Source organism: Trachurus japonicus, chromosome 12 (genome assembly GCF_045865225.1).
Source record: "Trachurus japonicus isolate A0001 chromosome 12, Traja_1.0".
Lineage (NCBI taxonomy): Eukaryota > Metazoa > Chordata > Actinopteri > Carangiformes > Carangidae > Trachurus > Trachurus japonicus.
The window spans coordinates 16,857,400-16,882,187 of NC_140918.1; the positions used below are offsets into that span (position 1 = coordinate 16,857,400).

Below are 24,788 nucleotides of genomic sequence, written 5' to 3' on the forward strand. Positions count from 1 at the left end.
CCCCCATTTACATCACGCAGACATGCACATGAAAGCAATTAACCACATACACACATGCATGCCTTAATGAGTGTGATGAAGGTGACACTGCCTGTAAAGACACACTTACTCCTAATCCATCAATAAATTAGCATTTTTGAAACATGCCTCACTTTTGAATCTGTGAAGTTGACATTAAAAACTAATGTGACTGTCCTGAGCAGCAGCTAAATGTGCGTAATGGACTTAAGAGCTTAAGATGGAGCTGATGGCTGTTGCATGACAAAAATGTAATGAAATGTAACACAGGACAGACACTGGGAATGTGCTGCAAGAAAACACATAAATGACACTGTCTCAAGACAAACTAAACAATTAGATTAAACTGCATTGACTTGTATTATATGGGCGTGTCCATGCACACATATTATCATGAGACTGACTATTTCTAAAATACATCAGTGTTCAAGGCTTTCTATCAATCCTAAATGAAAAATAATTAACAAGGCCTTCAAAATGTACGTGATGAATCTGTATCAAATATCTCTCCTCACTACCTCTGTAGGAAATCCAAGATTTTTGATTGTCCATTAGCCAGCACGCACACACACACACACACACACACACACACACACACACTGTAAAATATGTTTAGGCCAGCAGAGGAAAGTGATGGAGTCAGGGTGTGCCTGCAAGCGGCTGCTGCGATGCATTAGTGGGCTCCTGTAGGCCACATGATCCATGTAGACCTTGAGGAGCACTAATTCCATTACATAATGCCCAGATCCAGCTCTGAGGGTGTGTGTGTGGGCGTGTGTGCTTTTTGTCTGTGTATCAGCGTGAGTGGCATCGTGCCAGTCTGTATCACACTCACTCTTCCTCTAATGATTCTTTGGAATTAAGCGCACTCGCACACTGATTTTGCTAATGACCTATGATGAGCCAAATGCATCATTAGTACTACGTATACACTCTATGTAGGTCAATTATGTGAATGAGATGTGTTTTGTAACCGTCAGATATTTCAGACGTCCCTTTTGATGTCAAACGGAACTACTTCCGATGCGAGACATATCACAGAAAAATCTGCCGTCTGACTCATGTTTTCTTATTGATGTGGTCTCATCAGAGTTGAAAATTAAACTCAGCAGTCACATAAATCGGGGACCGTGCGGAGCAGTTGCAGAGCGTAGCCAAAGCAACAAGCTCCTCTTCTCCTCCCAGTAGCTACTCCACGTCTGGCTGGCAGTCCAAACATGGCGCGCCCTCGTCACCGCTCCTCGTCCCTTCATCATCCTTCCGCGTGCTGTGTCACTCCGTAATCACCATGGTAACATCAGTCACTTCGGAACCGCCTGCACACTAACCCCAGGGTCATAATAAACTTCGCTAAAAGATTTACAGCCTTTACCCCTCCCCTCTGCACGCCAGGGCTTCCCACTGGTTGGCCTTGCTACCAATGGTGATGGATGCTCTGATTACCTGGTGCAGACCGGTAGATGAGCTGTGACTCTTGAGGAACTCAGCAACTGCACATTGATCTAATGGGCCAACAAGTCAGTGACACTACGACCACATCGGGGCTCAACAACTGTTGCTAGTTGTGAAACAATGACAAAAATGTTGGTGAATCAAATGTAGATCTGACGCCAACATGGCAACAATGTTACAACTCAAATAAAATGACATTGTACTGACTCACGGCTTGAGTTCAAAAGGGGGCATCTTAAGTCCTATCCTTAAAAAAAGTCTAAACCTGAATGGGTAGAATCTCTAAAAGCCACATAAAACCATGAAACACTCATTGTGTAAAGATCTAGTTCAACTAAAACACTCAACCCACATCACTTTAACCAGTTACTGTACTAAGAGACAAGACTAAGGATGTGGGGCTGAAAAGCTTCACCTGCTTCTTGACTGAGCAGATTTATTCATTTTAATATATTTTTTAATAACTGAAATTGACAGAATTCCCTGAAGTTAGTATAGCATGTTAGATCATCTGTCTGTGTTTTTATGTCTTCATATTTTTGCATATAAACTTTTACAGTAGGACAGAATGGATTTCAAGTACCAACACATCTGTCTTTCATCTAGGCTTGTGTGTGAAGTACAATATGGTAAATGGTCTGTATTTATATAGCGCTTTACTATACCTGAACGATACCCAAAGCGCTTTACAGTACATCACATCCACCCGTTCACACACACATTCACACACTGATCACACCCAGTGAAAGTATTAAATAAAATATGAAAGTAATAAATCAATTTCTAAATTATAAGCCCATTGCTTTCCTTTAGGTCCATACACTCAGACCATACTACGATTGCAAGCACCATAATGGAAACCATAGACTTGAATTAAAGGTGCAAAATGACTTTGCTGATGCTTATCGCAGGTGTCTGACAAGGAATGTTGCTCTAAACTCACTCTGATCTCCAGATCAAAACATATGACGGCTCAGTCCCAGATAAGCCCTCAGAAAGGTCTGATAAATATCGGCCATCTTGCTTCTATTCTGGAGTCCTCCTATGTTGATTGAGCATCAACGGATCCAGGGCAACATCAGATACAGGATCAGTGCAGCAGCTCGGCTAGCACATGGTTGTGGTGTGTAGATAGTTGGGCAGCTCTGGTCTCAGACGCAGTGTAATCCTAGGCCGGCAGGTAAATATAGCCTGTGGCTGCTTCGGGCTGGGCTGAGTGCTGCTTTGCTCTGCTCGACCTTGGCTCATCCTTTCCTCAGAGGGGATGAAAAGACAGCCGCCCATACTATTACGCTGCCTATTACAAAAACATGCGTAGCCAGTCTCCAAAGTATTTGTATGTGTTCACCACGCCCTGCAGCGCCTGAAACTGTATTTGGTACTACAGAACATGTAAAAGTGTTTTTCACATAGGAGTTATATGTAAGAAATGTACCGCAACCCAATATGTCACCAGAGACTAATGAATCGTGTTAATGTGAAATACTGATTTAACTGACAACAATAGCACAGCCTGAATATTCGCATTTAAAATTTTCATTTGCAGCACGCAAATCATGCTTATGTTCTCCACATCACAAAGTCAGTAGCATTTTGGCATCCAGGTTGCCATTAAGCTGCAGCTACAAACATTGAGGATTACGTCTGACATTGCTAAAATTAAAAGACCTCGCTATGACTCTCAAAAACAAAAGACAAAATCAGGAAGCTGAAACAAAACCAGGATCTGCAAAGGAGTTGCTTTAGAAAGATGGCGACGGGGGGCAACATGCTGCAGTATTTTGAATTTGACTGCAGCAACAGTCTGACATATACAGTAGCTCCTTTTAGTGCTACATCTTGCAGTAATACAGACAGCATTTGTATATTAAATGGTTCATATAATTTGTTATATTGGGTCAGGTAATGCTGGTGGAGCTGAACATTAAGCTAGTTAAAGGTGCCTTTCTCTGGAGTTGGTGGCAACCAACATAGAGCTAAGAGGCCAATGGAAATCAGAATTATACCCTGTACATTTGAATTATACTTATACTTATATACATATTATTCTATTCTATCTATGACAAAAATGTACGAATCAGTCATTATGTGGCCACCTTGTTTTGCAGTTTCTCTCCTCCCTAGTCTAAAAAGATGTATTATGAGGTGGGTTTAAACAAGCAACATTAACTCATAAATACAGACCTGCTCACATCCATCCACACAAAAACACTGGGCACACAGACAATCACTCACGTTAGTCCCTTGGAATCAAGGATACGTTTTTAAAAGCTCATTCTCATGGCCACACATACTCAATTTCCTCCCCTCTTGTCACCCAAAGACACAGTGAATTCAAGTATTCTTTTCATACCACCTCTTTCATCGGATCTAGGCCAACACACAATACTGTATTTACACATGGTAAAAATCCATCTTTGTGCATCTGCAATGGTTTGACACCAAGTTTACAGAACAAAGAAGTTGTCAATAGCAGCAGCTGAGTACAAAGTGATAAAAGTCTTCAAATCAGTGCTGCCCTGTTACCCCTTAAAAAAAAAAGCTGTCACAGAAATATAATGGTGACTGAAGAGGTCAATATGTCATGCTTTCATGTGGCCTTTCTGCATTTTATAAATGACCTGGGGCACATGAATTCAAATCAAAATGTTGTTGCAGTTCACATTAGTCAGAGCAGTGATGGTTCAGGCAGAGCTGTGAGATGCGGTGTATGATTAGGCTGTTTTTCCTCAAGATTGGATGAGAGTCTTTCCGCTGTGCACTGCAATGACATGAATTACCTAAATGATCTATTAATTTGCACCCAAAGCTCTGGAATCTAAATTAGCCCAACAAGGATTAATTTTCCGCTTGTCTAAAAAATATCTGGGATTCTTTATTTATGCATATGATACAACTTTTAATTACCAAGGTTAGGCATCAAGGAGAAAAAAAAGTTCTTCTGATGTCATTATCCTGTGTTGTTCTGTGTGAGAAGACAGAAGTGGGCACAGAGAGGAAAAGAAGGATGGAGAGACACAGAGGAGGGGTTTGGCTAATTAGGGTTGGGTATCCATAAGGTTACATAAAAATGGAATGAGATACCCTGAAGCCCTGAAAACACACACACACACACACACACACACACACACACACACACACACACACACACACACACACACACACACACACACACACACACACACACACACATGCAGTTTGTTTGAAAACACAAGCAAATACGCACACATGCACACAAGGAGCACACACCATCCATTAGCAGATCTTTGGATCCACTGTATTAAGTGCAGGCCTGAAGGAAACAAGGAAATGTACGGGCCGGGGCCCAAGAGCCTCTCGCTGAGCTCCTACAATAAAAGGTTTCAAGTCCCAGACTGGTCTGGAGATGAACCCCAACAATCACCAGTGCAATCAGAAGATGACCAAACATGGTCTTGTACTTCCTCTTGGCATTCATTCTGATTTTAACACAGTCATGTAATCATTTATCCTAAATAAAGGACTGATTATTGTTATGAATCACTGCCCAGCTTATTGTGGTCCAAGAAATTGTTTCCAACTTATTCAGTAGGGTACAGACAGTGAAATCGTATATTAGTGTGAGACCAAAATCTGCACAGGTGTTTGTAAATTTTATACTTTAATAATTGACATTGCATTCAGGATAGAAATGTCTTGAATCAATCCTGAGGATCAGTACAGAGGCATAAAGTATTTCAATGGGTATATTTCGGCCACAATAAAGGTCAAAATCCACTCCTTCCTTTACTATTCTGCACTTTGTTTTGACAACTCGCCTGCTTCTGGTGCTGCCGTCCTTCACCACAGACCTTCAGGATTATGATCGAGTGGCTCATGAAAAATAAGGTGTGCCAAATTGAGTAGTTTAGTACTTCAGCGTATCAGGTAATTATAAGATACAGGGCGATCAGGACATGGATTATTACTGGGAGAGCCATAATTCATTGCTACATATGAAATACAGACACAGGACTGTTGTGACTGGTGACTAATAAACATACAGCAGGTAATCAATGGTGCTAGACATAAGGGTTACAGTACAGCCAGATAGTGATCTAGTGATCCATAGTGCTAGAGTTACAGGCAGTGGGGTAAGATTAGAATACTTGCGGTCAATGCAGCTAGGCAATCAAATCCATAGTTTATTGACAAAAAATGCATTGGATTTAGCTCTATCTCAAACCACCTGCTGATTTTATTCCTCTGAGATGAGCAACAAACACAGATACTCTGTGGACTGAGATGGAAAATACAAATGTTGATTCACACTGAATTTGCACCCTCATATTTGCTGTTATCTTGTTATTTCCAATCTGGTCTGCCTAGTATTTAGCATATGAAAGTATAGCATTATAGCATTATGTAATTGATATTACTGCTCTTGTTCCTATCTTAAGACTCTGAGATTTCTTTTTACTTTTTTTTTTTCCAATTAGCTGACGGAGGTCATGGATCTATTCCAAACCTATTGCAGGAACTTGCAGCTGGGTGACACGCGCCTCAGCCAGCAGAGCTAGCAGAATGCCCCTGCACTTTCTTCCCTAACTACATTACTGTCCAGTCTATCCAGAGATATCGTAGGATCTCTGTTGGCACTGTAGTGGATGACCTTTGTGCAAAGGGAGGAGTAGGGAAGAGAGATGCTACGCTGCCAAGTTTGATTTACATCGAATGGAGCTAATTAACATCCACAGAACATTAAGACCTGCTTGTGCCTCCTCTTTCCCTCTGTGTCTCTTTGCCCTGCTCCCTCACTCCAAAAGAGGAGCTGTTAAATGCTTATTTTGATGAACTGACAAATTGTGCTTATGCTTATTTCTTACACTATAGTGAAGCCAAAGGAATTTACGAGGCATCCTGCGCCTTCACAAACGTGCCGGTTTAAATTGAGTGGTTGTGCATCAAATGACCATGAATGAAATCTTAAATACAACGGCTTGATCGATTCTTAAAATAATTAAGCAGTGAATGTTAGCGGCATAAAGATGAGTGGGTGGTTAGCTAAGTGCAGTGATGTAAGTAAGCGCTGTAGCTGCCTTTTTACATCTCAAATCACATTTTATCTTATAACAGCAATAACCTTCAGCTAAATTTGCAGCTGACATACAGTACATGGTGTTATCTAAAAGCTAATGTGGGAAATCTCCTAAAATGGTGTGAGTGGTCTTGGTACATATATTATTTAGCAATATATACAATAATATACCACAATAACTGACACATAAAGATGCTATATACAGTAACATTGATGACGACAGACTTACACAGTAACAGGAGGTGCTGCTTGATACGTCTTTGTTACCTGACAGAATACATCTACTGATGCCCAGTCATAACTTCTACGATTGTTTGCAGTTTGATCTATGATATGTCTATAATTTTCAAAACTATGACAAATAGTTGTTGTTGTTTTTTTTGCCTTCATACTGTAGCTGACATTCAGACTCAATCAAACCCTGGGTTAACCTTGTTACATAACAGATATGGGAAAATTAGGAATTCAGTGCATACTACAGTATGTCCAATGTATCCAGTGTGACAGAGTTATGTAATTTTCATATTATTGACAGTTTTGTTAGTTTTTACCATTTGATCGTTATGGGACTATTGTTCCAAATGCAAGGGTACAATACAATACAAGGATTGGCAAGTTACATCACAATCTGTATATTCTTTTATATTGAAAACCAAGTGAAATAGTGTGTGATAGAGAAATGGGTGCTAGAATATTTATATGGGACTTCTTTATATTTATTGTTTGACAAAGGTTCAATGTGAGCTTTGTGCTGGTTGTTACAGGCAAACACCAAAGATTGAAGGAAAACACTTTACCAACACAAACTCAATGGACTCTATACAGTGGTATGGTTGTTCACACTTTGACTGAACACATCAGAATTATAATTATTATTATTAATTATTAATTATTAATTATATATTAATTGCTTACAGTAGACACCACAGCATCAACTAGAATAATGGTTGAAGGGCTTTTTTTATCATCAGACTCATGATCATCAACTAAGACAAGCGATTATCCTAAAATTGTTGGTTTTCTGGCTGGGATCACCAGTCCATGTGACTTTGGGCAGGTACATACTGGTCAGCTCTGAGTCTGTTGTATAGAGTCATTTGGCCAAAATAATCCATTATGCTGCACTCGGACTAACAGGCCTACCAGGTGCACTCTAGAGATAACATGAAGATTGTTTTTTGTTTTTTTTACCCAGGAGCGATTGGTTTTAGAGTAGGTACAATTCTAGATGACTACACTACACAATGGAGCAGTGAAACATACAAGAATAAAGATGTCGCTTTTTTCTAGAAAAATGAACTGAACTTGAACGTGTAAATGCCAGGATATAGACAGAAAAGGAAAAATAAGACAGAGAAGCCCTTTGCCCTGTCCTGATTGATGGTGTATCATGTTTTATGCCACTGACATTGGCGTTTAAATAAATAGTAGGACTACACTAGAATACTGGCTTTAAGAGGTTAAAATAATCAAGAATAGTACAAATTACAGGATATTACAGGTGGCCTATATTTCTAAAAGTATACTGACACTGTGCTACCATCACTACCTCACCACAATTTCCTCACTACGGGTTTCCACTTCCGTCAAGGACAAGTAAACCAGCAAAACGAGCTGGACTTACTGCTACAAGTATATGGCCTCAGAATCCCTTGAGCTTTGCAGTCGGGACAAGCAATGTATTTTATGCTGAAACACCATCAAATAAAAAAGGAAGATATCACACTCCTCGAACACCCCAGCTATTTCTGCAGACTCTTTTTTTTAATGGCTTGTTTCTTTTATGGCTCTGTTTTACTGACAAACACACATACACACACACACACATCTCACAAAGAGAGCATAAAATGACCTGTCCTCTATTGCCACCAACTCCACATAGACATGTACAGGAGGAAAAGAAAAACAACTGAGAGCAGGTGTGGAATTCTCTCAGATCATAATGTTCAAGTCATGCATGAAATCTAAAAGTTTTTGTTTTTAAACCCATTCAACAAGTAGCCTCCGTTTCACAACAGAATGTGTATTCTCCTAAATCATTTCAGTCCTGCCAAGCACGAGTGCAAGGCGGCGCAACCCCAATAAAATCGGCACCTTGAGGCACGGCCAGAGCAGGAGAGTGAAACGGAGCTCTGATGCCTCAAGATGATTATTCTCCATCACTAGCTGGTGACATCACATTCCAATATTCCCTATTGGTAATAGATCATCGTTAGCGTTGAGTTCTCCACAAACATACCTACCGGGAAAATGAACAGATAGGTTCAAATTGCATCTCTTATTGGTGTACCTCCATCTTCCCCCTCCATTTTACATCACCCCCAATGAAAAATATCTGTAATATGGGGGAAGACACGACATCTAAGACCAGTCTCGAAAGGAAAGAGTAGGGCATGCAGAGCATGTTAATGGTGATGTGATCATATGCACAAGACGTATAAGCTGTGCAACAGAACTTGCATTGCATTAATATGAATGAACTGCACCCATGTAAGCGTGAAACCCTCCCAAATACTTCTGGTGTGAAAGCAAAAATGACATCTTCTCTTATTTAACCAACAGTCTACATTAGTCACACCTCCAGCGGCACAACAGTCATCATCAGCCTCCTTTTCATTAACCCCACAGCTACATATCTGACCGAGCGAACACAACCTGTACCAGAGCATATGTGCTTGACTGGTTAGCCTACACGCCCGCACGCACCAGCTGAGGCTGCAAGACCAACTGTGTAATTATACATGTGTAATTGCATCCTCACCCATCATGCACAATAGATGCAGGGAGAGAGAGAGAGAGAGAGAGCGAGGGAGAGAGAGGAGGAGAGAGGGACAGAGAAAGGCAGGTAGAGGGAGAAAGATGGATGTGAGGAGCGCCGTCACCTCCCCTGTCTCATGAGACAGCCCAGCCATACCTTGCGCCTACGGTCCCTTGATCGATTCCTCTTTTTTATCTTTTCCTCCTCCTTCTCCCTCTGCTCCTGGGCGGCGGCCTCTGCGAGGTCCTTGGTCTTGCGGAGCTGCTTGGCGGCTTGCGCCATGGTGCCGCTGCTATTGCTGCTGCTGCTGCTGCTGCTCCAGTCACCGTCGCTCCAGCCCTCCTCCTCCTGTTCGCACTACCACCAGCCGTCCCCGTTTCCTCCGCCCCCCCACCCCCCCAAAGCCCCGTCACTCTCTACCTCTTCTCTGGTGGCCGCCACGACATGTGTGTATGTAAGGCAAGCAGTGGGAACGCCCGCGTCCAGGTGTGTGTGTGTGGGTATGGGGACGACGTTGATGCTACAGCAGCCACAAGACAGCCTCCAGCAGCCACAGGGAAAGATGCTACAGCTAGTGGTGCTGATGCTGCTGCCTGCTGCCGCGGCTGCTACTCATCCAGTCAGCTTGCACTGCGCTGAATTGCCTCCCCTCCCCCTTCTTTTTTTTCCTACCTTCCTCCCTTCTCTCCTCTCTCCTCCCTCTCTCTCCTGTGCTTGCACAGACCAGTCACGCAGTACTGTGTTGAGCACAGTGGGGATGCTGCTGCAGAGCTCCCTCTTTTTTATCTGTCAAATGTCCTCCTCTTCCTGCCGCTCTGCTTCTTTCTCCACAGTTTTCCTCTTCGCTAAAGGCTTTTCTCTCACATTACCCGCTGTTGCATCTTTCAAGAGGTACAAAAGATGAGGGCGCCAGAGCTGCGGATGCCTTCAAATTATTTTTTTTCTCACGTCTTCCCTCTCTTTGCCCATGGCTTTTCCATGGCACCTCCCTCCTGGAAACAGATGGAGAGAAAGAACAGTAGTGAGAGAGATGGCAGCATGTAAAACAGGAATGGATATCATCTTCTATCTATCATACCCTACAGTAAAAATGAGTGTTTATTCCCCTGCGGCATGATTCTTTATATACCTTGGGTATCAAACGCTGATGCTCAAGTGGCATAGAAACATGGTGCCATATATTAACACTTACACCAGCCATACTCATGTTCAGGTTCATGTTTCAGTGTCAGGAACAGAGAAGGAGAACAAAAAAAAAAACATCCACATGCATGGTTCATAAAAACTGTATGTCCTCTTCCTCCCATTTCATTCCACTGCTTCCCCTCTTTCCATTACACCAGAAGGTCATGCAATGGGTGTTTCATGCAGCAATTTAGTAGCACATGAGTAATCAACAGCATGAACAACATACAGGGAAATTTAAGGATGGAAATCGAAGCAATAGTTGGTCCATTTTTTGTCGCCAGAAGATCATGTATTGCAAAACTTTTTTAGACAGTAATTCCAATTAATCACTGAAATGATTTGAACTGTCTTGCTGTCTGAACACAGAAGCAAAATCAAATCCATTACACATCCTGTTAATGTGTCTTCATGTCGTTTTATTTACTCAAAAAAAGACTATACCATGATAAACTGATGGTTTCAGTTTAAATCTGAGATGATTTATACATCTCATTGTGCACACATCTTTGTTAATTCCCTTTTTAACTCATATTGTATATTTTCTCTCTGAGGCACATTGTTCAAAATCAGAGGATGCACTGACATCGAATTTTCTTCCTTTCTCTTTCTCTCTCTCTCATCGCCCCACACCCCTACCCATGCCTGCAACATCATCTTTCTGCAGAATAATGTTGTAATGTAAATGTGCAGCACAGCCTTTTATATGGAGAGCATGTGACAGGACAGGATAAATACAATCAGGAGCTCACTGTCAAGAGATTAACACCAAACGATCAACTGAGCTATATAAGGATATTCAAAAGTGGACTGTCTCTCAACAATGACAAAAAAAAATCTCTTATCATGTTTGTGTGCTTCTGCACCCGTCTCTGAGAGGGTTAAATGTTTCACTGTGCACTCATTTGAATGACAGCTTGTATTGCTCTGTGCCTGCTGCTAATGGATCTATTAAGCTGAGGGTAATAAACAAAATGATGCTACAGCCTCCACAGCAGTCTAGATTTGTCTGAGGAGCCAAATGATGGTCTTACTGGATAGCTATCAGTGTAACCAGACTAGTTATATCAAACTCCACATTGCAATTACACTTAAAGAGATGCATGAACACATTAAGAGTTAGGCAGGCATGTGAAAGGCACAAATCTTAGATGACCAGTTACTTAGATATTTTTGAACCACAATAGGGATCAGTCTAGTGTAGGGAATGGGATGCCTTTGACCTGCCACATTAATTTAGCTTTTGGAAGGAGAGTGGTCTCCTTGTTTATGTTTTATGTTGTCAAACTGTTGCCTAATTAGCCCAATCAGGTGTTATTTATTTACAAAAACCCTAATTCTGCATAGTCCTGCCTAACCACTTAAAAGCATCTTCTAATCAAAGACATTAGCCTATTCTGCATGCAGACTTTCGGATAACATACATAGAGTCAGGTTTCTGCATGGTATTTTATGACTTATATCTATCTTCTATCTATGCTATTTAACTCCTATCCTGTCATTCGTAACCTCAAAATAATGTCTTTCATAAAAAATAAAAATTGCTGCATAGCTGCATCACGCAGTTAGCTTGATGAGTAGCCTATACAGTTCACCTTCGACCTGAGTAACTCACCAGCTTATGTCTTTAAACTCCATTGTTTTCTATGACTCCTATATTCAGCCACATCCTTGTATGAAAATGTCCTTTTCATGAATTAAGTCCCAGTTCTCAGCATTTATGCCACGTTACGTAGTTAGAAATACTACATAGCTAGTTAACTTAGCTGTGTATGCAAATAAATTGCTAGTTAGCTAACTAGCACTTAGCCAGCTCTGCTAAGATTACTTGTTACTGACTAATTAATTACACCATTGCTAATTTTCAGCCGACTGTATTTTTACAACATAAGCAGCAGGCCTCGCAACTATCTTTCATAAAATTACAATTAGCCTAGTTTTTTTTTTGTTTGTTTCCCAGCTCAATATTTTATGGCTAACACGAAAGACATGAATTTGGGCTAGCTAAAATACACATTACCATTTACTAATAAGTAATAAATGCAAACGAGTTACCTTAATCTATTTATGACAAGCCTTGCTCGTGTTTACGGAAGTGAGGTTAATTTAGACCCAAACACTTTTTAGCTCACTGACGCCATCTTGTGAAGCATTGGGACTAGAGCAGTCACGCTCGTGCACACAGCTACAGAACAGCACACAGAGCTGTAGACTTATTATGTCATTTGTAATATTGCAGATAATTGGTGGCACAAACTTTAACCTATAAATCTGAAATATACTCTGTCACAATATAATGAGTGACCCTCACCCTGTTCAGGGTTTGACTTGCATGCATGCAGGCGACAGGCCAGACACAGGACTGTCAGGCTAACTCAGAAGTATCAGCAGGGCACCATAAATCTGCTGACGGTAGTGATGAAGAGCATTTCGGTTTGACGTCATATATTAAACAATAGAAATGGGAGCTGGCACAGATGGAGCCGAGATCTCTCATTACAGCACTAGTGCTGGTTCAGATCTGATTCCACGAGCTCCTCAGCCAAATTGTGGGGTGTGCTAAATATGGAAAATGATGAAACTGGAAAAATATATAATTTTCCATTTTAATGAAGACTGAAATCTGTGGCAAAGAACTGAAGTTACTATGTGGTCAAATTAACACAATAACTACATGGTTGTCTGCAGAACAGTAAAGTCACAGAAGGTCAAAGGTCAAATTTGTTCAATGTATTTTAAACCTGATTCATCAAGTTAAATTCAACCAATTAAAGATACTACTGGGGGGGAAAAAATTCTGTGCAGTTATAATGAAGCAGCTGAAACAGGTATCTTGCATTGAAGTAGACTCATTAAAGAATCAAACTAGATGTGCTTAAGTTTATCTTAATGGTGTTATCACATTGTTAGATAATGACTAAACCATAATGACATGAAGAATAATACTCAATGAGAAGTACAGAATTTAGCTAGCGTTGTTGTTGTTTTTTGCTGCTGACAGCATCTACTGTCAGCCACTTTAATATCTTTTTGGGCAGGGTGTTACATATTTTATAAGCAAAACAGATAAAGGCAGTGCTCCCAATTTTCTCCCGAGTGCTTTAGGGAATACTTAACTTGCCGTAGAAGATTCCCAAGGACGTTGCATGACCATGACAAAACAATTCAACACTTCATCAGTGACAGGACTGAGAAAATGAAAAACTAAGACAAACTGGCTGGTAGTGCAATGACTTCAGGGGTGAATTATGGATCTTCTGGCAATGGTGAAGTCGTGGTTGGTCAGTCAACATATGGTACAACATGAAAGTGTAGTATTTATTGCCAACATATCATGCTGTACATTCCTGAGTAGATTAAACTGTTACCAGTGGATGGTGATTCATGACTCTACAGTGCTGAGATTTACAAGTGAGTACATTGTTGCTATTTAAAGCCTGTAAAGTGCACTGCAACATATTGGATCTTATGTTCACTGTATTATAGCACCATCAAGTGGCAACTTATTGTTATTGCAACTATATGATTTATACCTGGATAAAACATCTGTGTGATTGCTCTGTGTGCCTGTGTTTATTCTTGTTCAGTCCAACACTCAAATTATTTTATGTTTTACTAAATTCTTGTCACCAACATAAATTTTTGTTGCGAAGCACTGGTTTTGTCTCAGTTTATTATGATGTAAAAAAAAAACAGGCATCATGTATGTGCATGCATTTGATTTTTCTTTTCTTTCAGAGACATTCTGATCGTGATTGATACTTCTCATCAAAAATATCTATGCATTAATCAAGAGTAAATGTCAGTTATGTGTCAAGATAAAATGATTTAATTGGTGCTTTTTAGATAATTATCTCCTTTAACAATGATGTAGTTAAGAGTTATTCTTTTTTATTTCATTTTCTTAATTAGTCATGCTTTCGTGCAAATATGTTACGGATTTGTTGAATGTCCCTGAAATGCCCTGATGTTTTGCAGTGTCTTTTCAGTTCTGTCACATGCCATCTGGCCTAACTCCAAAGCAGACTCTGCATCCACTGGTCTTTGCCCTTGACGATGACTTGCACTTCCCTCAGCAAAAAAACACATTCTGGGACTCAGCCAGTGCTGCTGTGTCCAATCTAAAGTCTACGGCCATATCTGAAATAAGAGAGGTTGTGAGTGCTGTACCAGAGGACACGTCTTTCTCTTCACCTTGACGTGAAGAACACACTGTTCTCATAATAGACGTTTCAACCATGTGTCTCGGCTCATTAAACTGTGTTTCAATTAGGGTGCTCTCTGATTAGAAATAGAAAAGAGATGAAGTTCAAAGCCTAGAGTGGAAGTAGAAACATCTTTTACCACAGTTTATGGAGAATATGTACGTATATGTGGTGCAGCTGGAGTGGTAGATATAGCTGATTTTACCTGCAGCTGTAACGCTAATATGAGTATACATTCAAAATAACTTTTATAAGATGATCCATCATATGTAGTAACTGAAAATATAAAACAGTACAGTATAATGGAGATTCTCAGAAACCTCCACTGGTTCAGATGTCAACGTGACATCGTCTGTGTCACTATTTAATAAGAGGGAGTTTCTGTACTTCCCTTTTGATTTACTGCTTTTACCATTACCAGAACTACTATTAACACTACTACTGTTACTGTAGTTTTACCTCTGCTGCTGTATTACCAGGCGTACCAGGCACGTAACTCAATACACTTACACATTTCAAACTGTAGGTGTCAGCACAGTTTCAACTGTACGAATGTACCACATGGGGCCTTGAAGAGAAAGTATTTGCTGGACACAGGAGCCCACATTAACAACATGATATGTTAGTCCATTACATTAGAAATAACTGCTTTTATTTTGCATGTTTCTTGTTGTTACTTTTATAATTAATAAAGCAACTTCAGCAATAAGCCACGGAATATCCCTTTTAAGTTTGTACTGTTGGTTCAGTGCTCGGCAGGGTAGAAATAACATATGGCTATGTAAGAGCCCCAATGCAGATACACAATGCAACAACAAAAAAAAGCTATTAGATGTTGCTCAGCAGTTCAGATGCTGCACCACAGGAGACTGGGATGGTGTGTGTTTCATTCTGTGGCATATTAAATGTGTTCAATTATAGTCAAAGGAAATAACAGAAAATGGGAAATCAAATAAATAAAAAGGTTCGAACAGACTGTAGAACTTGAAATAACTGATACCACTGCAATGTTATGTCCCTAAACAGAAGCATTAACTCTGATTTTTTTTTAAACCAGGAATTTTGAAGATAAAACTCCAGGAGCTTTTGGCATTTTTCTTTTAGATTTGCTGATTATCTTTCATGCAGAGAGTTAATCAGAAGGTCAACTACTACTGTATACTTATACACAACACTACAACCAGGAGACTGTTAGGTTAGCTTAGTTTAACATAAAGACTGGGAAGGGGAGAAAAAGGCAATCAGTGGTTTTACAAGGGGTTAAAGAGTGGTAGTGTGGTATTTCTTGACGTAACCAGTGATGACGCCTGAACATAACTGCATTCAGCTAAAAAATAATCCTGTGCATAACCCATCAGAAAACCATAAATTGCCATTTGCTGACTGGGTCTTTTGTAAGGATTAATCAATTTACATGTAAAGTGTTAATTTGTGATATTCAGAAGTGCTGCAACCAGAACAGATTTGACTCCTGCCTTTGTCCACAAGCCACTGTATCAATGTCCAATTTAGCCGTTTGCTACAGGAATGTGAAAAATGCCCTATACTGAAACATACTGTACCTTTTCATGACAGCAGTAGGAGAGAATCTCTTTTAAATTCAGGGCCTGTCCGTGCTTATGGCTCTGTGGTGCCTGTCTCTCCTGCGCTGCATCTTGATGCATATACTGCATAGATATCTTCAGCTCTCTGTGCTCTCCTGCCTGAAGAAGTATTAGGATTATTCCTTTGAACTTACAATAAACACATCAAATATGCAGAAGTGAGGGGAAGCATAGGCTATGTTACATGGTCAGTCCAATTGAATAAGTATATGAAACACAAATCCACAACACACTTGTTGTCACACAGTTATTTAAGACAATAAACCACAGTGTGATTTGCTCCCTCACTTGCTAGGGCTACCTCTTTAACACTTGGGAAGACAAGACTATTGACTATTTTACAGTGTCCACATACATCTGTGCATCATAACTCATGCAAAATCATGACTGATCTCAGATCTCAGAATGCTGGAAGCTGAGTCAAGGGCAGCTTGACAAGGGCATGTAGCTAGCTATAGCTAGTCCTCCATCAAAGATCCCAGGGTGCAAATTCTGCTTCCTCCTCAATCCCAGCCTATACAGTAGCAGTTAACAGTAAACAGCTATGACCGATCGCAATAACATGATATATGTAGGCGGGGAAAAATCAATTTAGCGAAATATTGCAATATTTTGTGCGTTTTATGTGTTATTATATAAATTGCAAATCCAAATTTAAGCTTCTTAGTACTATATAATAATGACTTCAGTGAGATAAACAGATTGAGAACATTTGAAGAAACTTGTTTACAAATTTTCTTTTATGGGACACAAAATGTAGTTGCAAAAGGTAATAATTCAGGAAACTCAGGATACCACAAAATGTTACAAATCACAACAATTATCATATCGTGACCGATCATAAGAATATTGTATTGTGAGGCCTCTGGTCCACCACTATTGGCTGGTTGTAAACCTAGCATCCAGAGACAGTAACCTACTGCAGCTACTAGAGGGCAGTAAATTACAAGATGCAACCAGCTAACATCAGATTCTTTATGGGACAGGACCATAGACTGTCAATAAAAGACACAACACTGGTATGAGATCTAAGGAGAGATAGCTTCCACCTTGAATTTTAATTGATGTCTATTTTTAGCTTTAACTGGTGAAGCACTGCTCACCTTGCTTGCTCCGACGGCATGCACATGCCTACCCAGTGGTGATCTTCTAGACTCTTATCTGACTGAAGCAGACAGCAGAGAGTCAAATTGAATGCTTAAGTGCTCGCTAAGTTCTTGGGTTGACGGCTGCACATTTGAATGGATCATAAAAATTTGATTGGTGCAATTGATTTATGCTGATACGAAGAGAATAGCTGAGGAAAAAAGGCACAGAATCCATGTGTTCTTTTCCAGCCCCGCGCCGTGCATGACCGCTCCTCCATTAGGACCCATTGATTATTTGAACTGGGCATGCTACACCCACTCTGTGAGAATCAAAGTGGTTGGGGGTGAAGAGCACTTGGCAGACACCCAAAAATGATCTCAGAGTCACCCCCTGTAGAAGCCAAGACGCCACGATACTGCAGACCAGCTTCCTGTCAAGAAGAAGAGTAATGCAAACTTTCTCTCTTTCCGTCTGAAATGCTGATGAGGAGACTAGCGCACGCGGAAATTCTGCAATGCTTATAATAGTCTCCTTTTTCATTGTCAAAGCCCTTTCAGTAAGCAGCTGATGATGGTGCAACCTGAATATTTATCAGCCTTTAAACACAGTTATTGGATTTCTCCTTGTGCCTTAAGCGGACACCTCCCGTCATCGTTCAATTTTCTGTTGTTAGTGTGGGGAAAAATTACGAGGTACACTAAAAAGTGTTTATTGAGTCTTGAACATTACCAATGAATCCAGCCCCGGATTAGTTTTTCTCCTTTATTCCGGAGCTGCAGCCTTCCCTCCCTCACCACGCTGCCGGGAAACTTGCTGACCTCTCAGGCTTGGGTTACCCGGCATGGTCCTGAGAGAGCAGCTCAAGTGTATTTGAGGACAAGACTCACGCTGCTTTCGATCAATGCTCATCGACTAATCCCTTTTTTCCCCTTATTATTTTTTCTTTTACAAGCATTACATTACAGTAAATGTGTTTGCTTTGCAGTAGTTCTATAAACTGCAACAGCAAATACCTTGTTACATGGATTAGGAGGTACAGCTGAGGGCCGCTCCTCTTCAAATGGCCCCCTAACACATGACAAAACAGGTTTATGTCATGCTGCAGCAAGATGTAACATGACATAAAGTGATTGGAAAGGACAGGACATGATGGAATATAATGGGATATAATGGAATGTGATGGATACGACAGGACAGGACAGGACAGGACAGAGTATGTCATGATTTAATGAGGAGCCACATGGGACAAAACCATCAACACACCCACTGAGTTACAAAACCAATGGGACCCCTAACTCAAGAGGAGCTAGAATTCAGTTTGGATTTATGTGATATACTGAGAGAAACACCTATTTCACATACAGTATTTAGTGTAATATCACTACTGATAAATTATAGAATTAATTGGATAAGAGGAGGTCCATGAGTGATGATATACAGCACAACAGCTCTAATAAGTAACACTCAGCTGCTTTACATGTCTTTTATTAACCATGAATTACTGTAACATCAGAAGCTGTTATCTATCTTAGACAAAAATAAACTGTGGATCGCAAAATATTTCCTGTAATAGTGTTTCAATTGAATTATGAATGGTCCTCAGGGAGGATGAAGGGAAGGACAGAGGCCTGGATAGTTTTGTGAGGTAACGCACAGAGGCACAAGTATAGCAGGTCAGGAAAATGTTTGTGTTGCTCGACAACAGTCCAGTGCTAGTCCAGTTGCAGACCATTTATGCTAGCAAAGCCAAATAAATGACCAAATTAACAAGCAAATCATAATCTGTTGCTGCATATTACTATTAACAAATATGGCACTGGTGGAGTTGCTGTATAATCCATTACCCATCCATTTATACAACATTTACATGACACTTGAAAAAAAAAAAAAGATGGCCTTCATCTGTCTATAACTACAACTAAAGTGCATGTAAATGCGTTAGTCTAACTAAGGCTAGCTCCGACTAAAATGCCCAGATAATGCAATTGGAAACTGAAACTGAAACTAGACATTGCATGTACACATGCTTCACAACAGTGGCGAAACAACGCAAAGTAGGCTACAACCAGCAAGAAGATGTGTTTTATAAAAAATAAGTCCCGACTCGACTAAACCCGAATTATTTTTGTATATATTTCTGGCCCGAACCCGGGCCGAGCATAGCTTGAGTTAGCTATGCATGTAAATGCACTGACTGTGAGTGTGAGAGCTGTGAGAGTCAACCAAAACAGTGAAGTTATGTTAAGAACCAAAACAATGAGCTGAAAGATGCTAAAATGCTCTGCACAATTAACATCAACTTTTACATTAAATACAGTCAGCTGAGTGATTGTTAGTATGAAATTATTGATTAGAGCAGCCCTGAAGGAGCTCTTCATGTGTTGCTAATGCCACTTAGCCAGTGTTACTAGTCTTACGGGAACTTTGTTAACTTCAGCCTCAAACCTCATTCTATTACACTGAAGTCCTACAGTACAGCTTTAACACCAGCACAATGATCTCCTTCTTTTTTTTAACCATCAATCACAAATGGCAGGTAAAGAGTAATGCTGCCTCCAAGAAACTTAAATCAAAACCCTCTGTCTCCTATAAAAGTGTCTGTTCCTTTGGCAGATTGCTACTGGTGTTAATGATGGCAAACTATTCTTCACTCTTTGTGACGGCCTCATCTTTCTGAGTAGATGCGATCTCAGCCTTGTGTCCTCTCACTTTCAAATTACCTCGCCTCAGTGATAAATTAAAATGGGCGGACGACATGGATGTCCTGTACAAGACAGGGCCAAAGTCGTCTCTGTATGCCGAGGAGACTGAGCTCCGTTGGAGTGTGCAGGACACTGTTCAGAATATTTTATGACACCACGGCGGCATCAGCAATCTTTTACGCAGTAGTCTGCCGGCCGGGGGAGGTGGAGGCACAGAGAGGGACAGAAAAAGGCTCAAACCGTTAAGAGGGTTAGCTCTGCTCCCCCCCCTGGACTGTCCTCTAGATTACAGAGGAGGTGGATGAGAGGTGGGTGTTATCCAAGCTGTCATCCACCTGCATGCATGAGATGGTGAGGGCCTGAAGCAGCTCCTTCAGCCACAGACAGCTACACCCACAGTGTGAAGGGGGAGCGCTGCCGCAGGTCCTTTGTCCCGAAAGCAGTCCGACGTTTTAACAGTAGCCTGCAGTGGCACTGTTGTTGTCTCTGCCACCACGGCACAGAGTCACAGCTACTTGAGACTGCATTCAGACACTATTCAGATTTCTTTCCCTTTTCTCTCATTCTGCTGTTGTAGCTTTATGCCAAAACTGTTTAAATTCATACTTTCATTCAGACCTTTCACTTGGTACTTAGCTGCAGCACCTTTGGCAGCGATTACAGCCTTGAGTCTTCTTCCTGGGTGTGACATGACAAGCTTTGCACACCTGGATTTGGGGGATTTTCTGCTGTTCCTCTGCAGTCTCACAGACTTACTGTAAAGTCTGAGAGGCCTTCCAGTGCATTTTTTTTTTCTTTTTTCTTCTTTCAAACCTTGACTGAGGAAAGGCGTCTGTCTGACCACTCAGATCAGATCAGTGGAGTGCTGCAGTGATGGCTGGCCTCATGCAAGTTTCCCTGGAGCTCAGCCAGAGTGACCATCAGGTTCTTGACCACAATGCTGTCTCTGAGCTCTGCAGGCAGTTCCTTTGACCTCATGGCTTGGTTTTTTTTTTTTTTTGCTCTGATATGAACAGTCAGCACTGCAGTGACACCTACCACAGTCAGGTCATTCCAAATCCTGTCCAATCTATTGAATTTATCACAGGTGGACTCAAAGATGGACCACAGCAAAACGGCTCAATAGTAATGCAAATGTGATATTTCAATTTGTCCTTTTCAATGAATTTAAAAATATTAATTATTCAGTGATTGTCATCACTGAGTATTTGGGTATTGGATTTAAAAATAGTTCTGAATAGTGTATAGGGTCTGAATATTATCTGAATGCTCTATATACGTATCTCAGCCAATAAACCTTATTCATTCCTATTCTGTCATTTATTTATCATGATATTTATCTTATAATGAACCCTTTTGCAGTAAGACTACACAAGATTTTGTATCTATAGGCCATCTCTACAAGATACTGTACCTCTTGAGTTACTCTTACATTTGGATTTCTGCTGGGATAAATTAAGTTTCATCTTATCTTAAATTACTCCCAAAGGCCCAGCACAGATTTACGTGGCACATTAACACTTCTTCTGTGATAACACAGACTACAAAGTGCTGTAATAGTTAGTCATTAAGGTTATTAATGTCATTACAGGCACAGGAAAAAACACGTCTTTAACTACTTTGAACTTTCAGTAAATTGTACTCATTTGGATGATCTGCGTGAGTCTGTTTGGGGTCATTAAGTTTTCTAATAGGAGGGAGGAGGACATCATATAAGTTTAAATGTCTGACTACTGCAGCTTTACATTTAATGATGAATGAAACTATTCTCTTTTGTTTAATCTCTGTGTTTTACTACTTATAAGTAATAGTTTACCTACTTTATAGTGATACCACACTCCAAAAATCTTTTTTTTTAGAAAAAAAAATCAACATATTGTATTGACTGAGCATAGATTTTCCTTCTGTTTATAGGGCAGTGCAGTTTTGAGCTGAGGAGAGCGGCACGAAAACTCTCTTTACTGTCCCTTTGCCAACTTGCTGCCTCACTGCAGAAAGAGAGAGGCAGAGAGAGACAGAGAGAGAGAGAGGGAGGCTGTTCAGAGGAGGGGAGGGAGGAGGCAGAGTTTTTGGAAACAGGGAAGTGAGCTGCACTGCAGTAACTGGGCGTTGGCTCATCTCACAGAAAGAGGCAGCAAAAGGCAGAGGAGGAGAAAGGGAAACAGAGGGGTGCAGGGGAAGTGGATTAGATGAACTGAGGGGAGAATAAGGCACAACACGTCACTGTGAAAGGCTGCAAGATGAATGTGGCCTTCTTTGTCCAGACATGATCATTTCTCTTGGATGACTCAAGTAAATTATGGGTTTGGTCACAACTACAAAGTTTGGGCTTTTAAGGAATTAGAGTTACATTAGAGGTTCATGTTCAAACGGTGGATTTAAGGAGAAATATCCACTTCTTTTATTTGATGCTACTTTATAGTTAGTTGTGCTGCACATTCAGAGAAAAATACAGCACTTTGTTACTCCACTTCAGTGGGAAAATATGATCAGGTTATAAAATATGATGCATTATTATAGACAAACCCACTTAACAATTTACAGGTACAATTTGTAATATGAGCCACAATATAACAATGTGAAAGCCAAAGGTATGAATACCTTTACTCTTGAAACTTTGTAAACTTGATATAGATTAGCTGACGATAAGTATAATTTAATAAAAAAAATACAGTTTTCAGTGAAAGACTTTATTTCTATTTTTTCAAACAGACCGCATAAATATACAGGCTTTGGACAAAACAGTATAAAAGCATTTTTAACACACATATATTTTTTAATTTAATGCTTTTATGTCACCTTAAAATTATCATTGCATCTTTGTCATCTTCATATATAAAAGGATATACAATTATAAAAATGAAGAATATATCACATGGAGATCAAGGCAAAGTTGGTGTTATGGATATAAGGTTGATAAACCAGCTGTGACTGTAAAGTGAATTTCAAAACAAACATAAATGCAGTGAAGTAACCAATTATCCCCATGTGCTGAATTTTTCATTCCATTTAAACTACCACTGTTTCCTCTCTGCACACTGTCAAATTTTATTTCTGGGATATTTTGTTTGGTTGCAATGTGTCAACCATTAGTTGGAGCTACATTAATATTTCAAACTCCCTAAACCACCTTAAACTGCTGCTATACTGCTACTGCTGTGTCACTGTTTTCCACTTTCACCTGTTGCAGCAGCTGCTCACCTATAGCTGCTGTAACTCTGCGTTCAATAAATGACCAGTGACCAGTCGGTGAACTTTAGATAGTAGACACTAATTCTTTACATGCATTGCGTGTGATGTTGATGCTGCAGTAACGAACATCACCAGCATATTCTGAAAAGCTGCTCCTACGTGAGTGTATTCCTAGGTCTAATGAGGACATGGGCACACACGCACACACACACACACACACACACACACACACACACACACACACACACACACACACACACACAGAGCAGGTGATTTCAGGCAAGCTGCCATAGTAATATATGAAACAATAATGTGCCTGTGACTCCCTTGCCACCCAACCCACCTTAAGACAGGCAATATAATGTTTAACACTGTAAGCATTTTTTTTTCATCCTCCATCTATATATATATATATACGCCTGTCTGTCTCTCCTCCTTCCTCTGCTGCCCCGCTCCCTCTGTCTCTATTTTTGAATCTCTCTCTCTTTCTCTCTTGCACTCTTTCTTCATCCATTTGTTCTGTTCTTTCTTTCTATCTTCCTCCCTCCCTCCCTCCCTCTTTCTTCCTTTTTTTCTCGCTCTAGGCCAGGGAAATGTGCTGTGTCTGCAGGGGGGTTATTTGGTGCAGAAGACGGGGAGTAATTGATAATGGTGCTGCTTTTGCTATCAAGAGAGCTGTGTTTGCTTATAAAGGAAATGAGACAGAGGGAGGACAAGTCAAGAGAGAGAGGTAAAAAAAAAAGGAAGAGAGTAAAAAGAGAAAAAAAGTCAAAGGAAGACATGAAGTGAGAGACAGATATGGAATCAAACCAGAGAAAAAGGCAGGAAAGATGACACAGCAGTGCTTTCTAAATTAATTTTGTTGCACTTTTGTTTGTGTTCATGCGCTCTTTCTGGTTCTGATACAGACTTCTGATCTGATTTCATTTTATTTTGTGATATAAATGTAAATTTAAAATCAGTCCAATGGATTAAAAAAAAAAATTGTTAAAATGTCATTTTATGAATAAATGGATTCACCTCCCTCTCTCGTTGATTTCCTAATGTTCCCACATGGGCTCCTTCCCCTCTCAATAAATGTATAATATTCAATAAACATCACCCAAACTTCATGTTTATCCATTAGTAGTGGAGGGAGACTTTAGACCCAGTCGGTTATTGGCATGGATATACTGTAGCTCTGATAAGGCTCCTGATTTCCTGACTTTGCACGATGACCTAAATAGAAACTCAATATGATATGGAAAACCTAACTATTTTACAACTTTCTACAAAAAGAATCCCACTGGAAATGTTCTGATTCACCACAGGGGCTGTATTACTGTTTTCCTATCTGCTGTCTCGTACCTTTAGTGTAGCACAGGAGTGTCGCCAAACACAGGGGATCTAATATATGACATTTGATACTACAGTGAAACAAGGCAAGTCAACTTTTTCATTTCTACACCTTGTCAGGAAATAACTCTTGCCATGAGTGGGTGTGAAGTTTTATTCTTGAGACAACTTGCCCAAAGGAAAATAAGATTA

The 24,788-nt window shown here is 40.3% G+C and overlaps 1 protein-coding gene across 46 annotated transcripts in view; it reads right to left on the bottom strand.

Moving 5' to 3' along the window:
• ank1b (ankyrin 1, erythrocytic b) overlaps positions 1 to 9,880 on the bottom strand; it is a 71,161-nt gene extending 61,281 nt beyond the window's left edge. For all 46 annotated transcript variants that reach the window (XM_085793619.1, XM_085793617.1, XM_085793609.1 and 43 more), the window contains exon 1: positions 9,441 to 9,880. In XM_085793619.1, coding sequence (XP_085649745.1) covers positions 9,441 to 9,566 — 126 coding nt within the window. In that variant the 5' untranslated portion in view covers positions 9,567 to 9,880. The remainder of the gene's footprint in view (positions 1 to 9,440) is intronic.
• Between the last annotated feature and the right edge of the window lie 14,908 nt (positions 9,881 to 24,788).